The 6,232-nt window shown below is 34.4% G+C and overlaps 2 protein-coding genes across 2 annotated transcripts; both read right to left on the minus strand.

Annotated features, from left to right (window-relative positions):
* Nucleotides 1-62: 62 nt before the first annotated feature.
* Nucleotides 63-5,486, minus strand: schlank (ceramide synthase schlank). The gene is made up of 7 exons (XM_066297603.1): nucleotides 5,112-5,486; nucleotides 4,944-5,064; nucleotides 4,687-4,889; nucleotides 1,526-1,766; nucleotides 1,339-1,457; nucleotides 1,044-1,283; nucleotides 63-836 (listed from the first exon to the last, which is right to left on the minus strand). Exons 1-6 carry the CDS (start codon nucleotides 5,309-5,311, stop codon nucleotides 1,046-1,048), a joined length of 1,122 nt encoding a protein of 373 aa, XP_066153700.1. The 5' UTR covers nucleotides 5,312-5,486; the 3' UTR covers nucleotides 63-836; nucleotides 1,044-1,045.
* LOC136347535 (uncharacterized) lies at nucleotides 1,774-4,667 on the minus strand. Its single transcript, XM_066297606.1, has 2 exons — nucleotides 3,370-4,667; nucleotides 1,774-3,316 (listed from the first exon to the last, which is right to left on the minus strand). Exons 1-2 carry the CDS (start codon nucleotides 3,375-3,377, stop codon nucleotides 2,305-2,307), a joined length of 1,020 nt encoding a protein of 339 aa, XP_066153703.1. The 5' UTR covers nucleotides 3,378-4,667; the 3' UTR covers nucleotides 1,774-2,304.
* Nucleotides 5,487-6,232: the final 746 nt, after the last annotated feature.

Genomic DNA, 6,232 nt, shown 5'->3' on the forward strand with positions numbered 1-6,232 from the left:
TCAAACACAGACCATTCAAAGGATTAGCACGATTACATACAGGATTAGACAAAAATGAAAGAAATATTTATTTAATTTGAAAAATGTTTATTAAACAACTACAATCATACAAAAGCAGAAAACATTTTTTTATTTGGTACATTCATTATCTAACAAATTTGAATTGCGATAATTAATCTGGTGATGATAAATTTTTATTAAGGTCTGAAATGGGGGTGTTGATGTGGAATGTGAGGAAACCTGCCCATATTAATTGGTAAAATTGAAATGAACTTAAACTACACATTGACTATTATAAAATAAATATTATAAGAACGAAGCTATCTTTGGATTTAACAGACTGTGTGCAGCAACTAGCTAAGAACGCTGTACTAAAATTCCAAAAGACTATTAGTAAGTTTCGGATATGAGATAATCCATGACCTATTACATAAATCACTTCAAAATGGACGTAAAAGAAACGACTTAACCTTCAAAATTTTGACAAATGGGCGGTGGAACTTCGAAGGGGCATAAGCAAAATGAGTCACTTCTTCTGCATTCGAAATCATCAATATTTATCACGTTCATATGTAGTTTTTAGTTTACTCTTTCCGCATAGCAGTGACTCGATTACAATTCTTCATGACAACGGGGTAATGAACTTAATTATTGCCTATTGTGCAATAATGAAATTTGATCCAAAAATATGAGAATTCGACAAAGTTTTAAGTAGATGTCCAAAACACGAAGAAGACTGGATTAAGTCGAAAAATAATAACTTCATCTTCTGTTCATATTTAATTCAGGTATTAATACACTCATACAAAGACGGTTCTTTGTACCATCTTCCTTAACTATAAAGAAAACAAAACACACTTTTGGTGATTTTTACAGTACTTTATCTAAACTGTGTGCGCATGGAAATTGGACCTAAATCTTTGTGATTCTGACGAACTTAAAAAAGACAAAACACTGAACCCAAGAAACTTAGAACCAATTTCCTCCACTCAACAACTCGAGCACCATCGCGTTCCAATTTAAAAAAAAAACCTTTATCGTACCTTCATTCATGTTTGACGTGGTTCTGGTTCGAATTTGAGTTGTTAGAATTCTCGCTGAAGTCTTCGTCACTGCTGCTGCGAACGTCGCCCGACATCAGGCCTGCCTTCAGGGAGTTACACACGATTTTCAGGATAAGATACGTCCAGAAGATGTGCAAAACCAACAGCAGACAAAGGAGGCTATTGAAGATGTAGTACGCCGGAAACATCGGGACTACCTTTGGAGCGTCTATCGATGTACTTTAAAGAGGAGAAAAATGTGAGATTTGTACGAGAGATGGAGATAAAATTTTACTTTCTGATTATCCAAAATGGGTAAAAACCCAATCTGGTTACTATCCAGAGAACGGTGAAAATTGCGAAGATTACATCACAGAGTTTTTGGTACCCGGCGTATTTTGTGATTTTGGCGGCCTAAAAAAAGTTTGTTTACGAGCATCCAACATATGAATTTAATGTTATGATAATAAGGTTCAACTTACTTCTAAAAATATGTCTGCTAAATCGTGCACTACCAACACCAACGTGCCTATCCTGAACACGTTTACGATCCATGATAAGGACATCAGCAGTATAGACGCAATGTGATGAATGAACATCTGCCAGAAATCTTTCCTTTTCACGTCGAAGAATTGAGAAACGCAAAGCGACCAGTAGAAGGCCAACGAGAACATGTAGTACCACCAAATGTCATTGGTGACCGATTGATGCGGAAATCCATTCCTAAATAAAGAATAAAATTGAATATAATACTAAGCCGCTCGAAAGATTTTTAAACAACGACCGAGTTATTTAGAGACGCTGCAAAGATCCTCTCAACTTAAGTCTTATGCTAAAAATCTACCTGCCTTAAGTCGTTTACGCAATTTTTTTAATTTAATAATCGGAAAATGAATATCGCAATCATGTGAAATTTCCTAATTCAATATTTTTTAGAAACGATAACTCGGCAATACTCCATTGGTGATATTACAAGTACTATTAATGAGCTTTCAGATAATCTTATAAAAATGCTATAATTATCCATTACCCCGTTATCTTCTTGCAATAAAACCCATATTTTTCATCTTAATTGTAATAATATACAATATACAATAAGTTATTAACCCACTCGTTATTGTGGTTATGAAGACCTTAATAAGATTCCTTAATACAAAAAAAATCATCTAAGTACAACAACATAATTATACAGTCAATTAATCATTATTATTGTCATTCAACACAGATCTGAATCCACCAACATGTTTAATCGTCTCAACAGTCATCTTCTCTCTCTCTCTGTACAACATTCAGGCCTGCTCCTACTGGAATTAGGCCTCGCCTGTGGATGTGACCTTTTCCTGGAAACATCTTTCATCCTCCTGCCATCATCACTCTTCCTTTCTGGAGAATATGCAGGATGCTTCGCTCTCTTATTGCCTTCTAACACAAGATTTTTTGGTTGTATAATTCTCTCAGATGAAAATATTTTCTTATTTCGATTAAAATTCTCTGAATCAGTGTTTATATTGGCTCCCATGAAATTTTCCATCGTATTACTCTTGGCATGAACAATTTTTGAAGATGAATATGATGTATCATTTTCCTTAAAAACCCCCGAATCAGCGCTACTATTTGCTTTTCTAGTCGCTGAATTAGAGGCTATAGACGTGTTGCCCCCAAAATGCTCTTCTAACTGTATGATGCCAGTGCGAGGACGCGCCCCTTCATAGCTGAAACTGTTGGTGCTTGAACTAGTTGAACAGTCAGAGTCGGAAATGTCTTTGTTTTCACTCCGGGTTTTTGTCCCGATTTTAATTTTCTGGAACAAAGTCCTCAGACCTGTCTTGTCCAAAACATCCGATTTCTTACGAGTCAATTTCAGATCTTTGGGTACATACCCTGGGTTTCTCCTATTAATATCGTAGCTCATATCAACACCACGTCTATTTATCAAAAAGTCCCCGCTAGTTCCCATTACAAGGAATTCATCCATTGCGTGTCTAACTGGCCGCTCGGAACAATAAGCCACGTTATTTCTGTCGAAATTACTGACAATCACATCTCTGCTTGCATTGTGACATTCTCCCTCATCACTAGAATCAACAAAGCTCCTTCTCTTTAAATCTTTCTTAGACACATAGACCGAACGCTTTCTTACAATGCCACTAGGTACCACTAGAAGGTTGTGAGCGTCTTTTTTCGAATAAGAATCTCCAAAGTTCCTCTGACGCATCTGTTCCAGAATTTGATCGTGCAGATGTTCATGAGAACGCGAAACTTGCCTTTGCAACCTTCTAGACTTCAAGGTATAATTAGGCACCTCTTTGCTTGCATCCTTCAAAACAGACCCATCAATAGAGATGTTCCGCCTCAAATGCGACGACTCGGATAGATCTAAATCCGACTCTTTGGGTTCGTCTTCTTCACGCTTGGACTTTTGCAGAAAAGATTTGGCACGTCGCAACTTTCCTAACATTTTTGAGGTATTCAAATAAAACGCGAAAAATTTTAAGACTTGCCAGGCGACATACAAATACCTTTATGTTTGTATAAAGTTTGAAGTTTTAAATCATACAGATAAAGCCTTATCAGTTTTCATGAGAAAGGTAATACGTCATCTCAGTTGTGTTCTTTCTTGTCTTATTTAAAATAAAATGATAATAGAGTTGTGTACATAGAGGCTCTTAAAGTTTTGCAGCTAAAATGCATAACAGGATGAAATAATTGAGATACATGTGGCTGTGGTGAATTTAGGTAGCTCAATTTGAGGAATGAAAATAATGTGGTTGGGGTGTAGCCAAAAATCGTTAAAAAAGCAAAAAAAATCGAATAAAATATGCATAAAAGAAGAACTGAATTTTGGGAGTGCTATTAAGTTTAGTGGAAGTATAAAAATTCCATTCAAATGGAAACCTAGGAGCTGCTACCCACAATTTAGTAATTAAACCTTTAAAATATTCATATATAAATATCCTTATAAAAAGTTAAAGATGGTCTTTTTACAATCCTTTTATGCTTCAGGTTATCTCATGAAAAGAAGGGGTAAATGGGCAAGTGGCTTTGTAGATGATTAAACTCTCAGAGATCAGCATGCATAGACTAAAATATGATTCTGCAAATATAAATAATTATCTAAAAATGACCTTGGACTAGTACTGAGTATGAGTCAGCATGAAATAATCAAATTTAGATACTGATAATATGAATAGACTTGGTCAAGAAAATCCGTTTGTGTGTGTAATTACAAAACCCAGAAGAAATCAATGGGTAAGTAATTTGCAAATCCAACTTAATTAATCTTGGATTTTCATTAACATAACTTATTATAATAACTACATAATAGAACTACTTTAACTATTTGTAACCAGTTCATGGAAATAAAATCAACTTGAATGATTCATTTATTATTAACTAGAGAGCACTATGAGTAACACCATCAGATGTTTTAGTTGAAAATAAAGTTTAGATGAATTTCAAGGTTTGCTTTAAACAGTAACTGATTACAAAATTCAAAAAGTATTTGTATGTATAAGCAAAATGGAGGTTCTTAAGGAAATTGTAATAAAAGTGTTTGTTATGCTTTAGATAATGCAGCCGTATACATATTTATATATGGAATATAATTGTAATTTCATTGTAAATGTGAGAGATTTTGACTTACCAACACTCATTGATGTTCCATAACCAAGGCTTATCCCAAAGTACTATAATGCCATAAAAGAAACTGAAACTATAATATGTACACCTCCAACAATTCTCACAGAATTTTGTTAATGTTGATGGTTTGTTTTGGGCTTTCCTGAGTCTTAACCATCTCTCTACTTGTCTCTCACTCATATCTAATTGCTTTGCTAAACCTAAAATCTAAAATAAACCGTTGAACACACCATTGAAAACAAATGAACAGGACATTTGCACCTGCTTGTGCTTCCATTTCTTTGATACTTGATAAGCTTCTTCTAATACTACATTGGACTGAGCCTTCTTGGGTCTTGTGCTCTTAATTCCTAGACTTAAACCTACAGGTGTGAACCAGTACCTGGAAAAAAAAAGTATTTTTTGAGTCACAAAGCTAACCTCACTTACTTCTCAAATAAGTATCTTATGAGCAGCACCACCAGGGCCATAGGCAGCGGATACCACAGGTGCACATAATCGGCATGTTGTATTTCCGTGCTAGATTCCGGGGCGATATCCGCCCAAGTCGTATTTGGGGGCAACCAAACGTTTGTCGACCAAAATGTGTCGGCGAATTTACGGTAATACGAATGCAACAACGCTGCCATCCTAGTACACAATCACGAAGGCCGAGTTACTGAGTTAAGCGACACTTTTCTGGCATAATCTCAATTTTGCCTCACTTTTCAGATTATCGTCTTTTAATGGTTTTTAACTTAAAAAGTATGCGGCATCGATAAGGAAACACCCCAGCCCCATTTATTTTATTTGACAAGTAACATTGTAAATTGACACTTTGATAATTTAGTGACGGAAACTTATTCCTGCAATATATATGTCTTTTTCTATTCCATTCAACTTACGTGTAGTCAGACAAGGACGGATAATTCACGCAATGAAAAAATCAGTACAACAGTTTTGTGCATGTAATCAATATGCACTGATGGATATTATGGAATTTTTCTTAATAATTAATAATTATTTTCAAATGAAATGTTATGTTTTAGTATCCTATTCATATTAATTATTATTCGTTTCTTTTGTATTTTATTATTATTATAGTTTTCGAGTGGAGCGATTCAAAATGTAGTGTTTGATGAGCATTTTTTTGTAAAATATTTGAATTTATGTTCTGTATAATAATATTTATGCATGCACGAGTACTAGTAATATCTTTCGGCGTTAAATTCAACCCCAAACAAACTAAACGCTGATATTATTAAATATGTAACCAACAGTTACCGTTAATAATGAAAAAATTTCATAATATTTTTGGTAAAACTGATGTAAAGAGTTAAACATTCACTAGTTTAGCTTACCATGACGTCACAATTATCTTAACATGCATCTTCCTAAAATGTATATATATATATATTTACCTAATGATAACCTTTTTCTCTTTGTTATAATACACGAAATAAACAAAGATGGTACTATATTTCAACTCACTTCAACGAACACTTAACCTAAAACTGCGCAGTAAATTCAGTTTTGTTAAATTTTCATGTCAGTGTCGTTTACCGCCAAGA

The sequence above is a fragment of the Euwallacea fornicatus genome, chromosome 29, assembly GCF_040115645.1.
Source record: "Euwallacea fornicatus isolate EFF26 chromosome 29, ASM4011564v1, whole genome shotgun sequence".
In the NCBI taxonomy this organism is placed as follows: domain Eukaryota; kingdom Metazoa; phylum Arthropoda; class Insecta; order Coleoptera; family Curculionidae; genus Euwallacea; species Euwallacea fornicatus.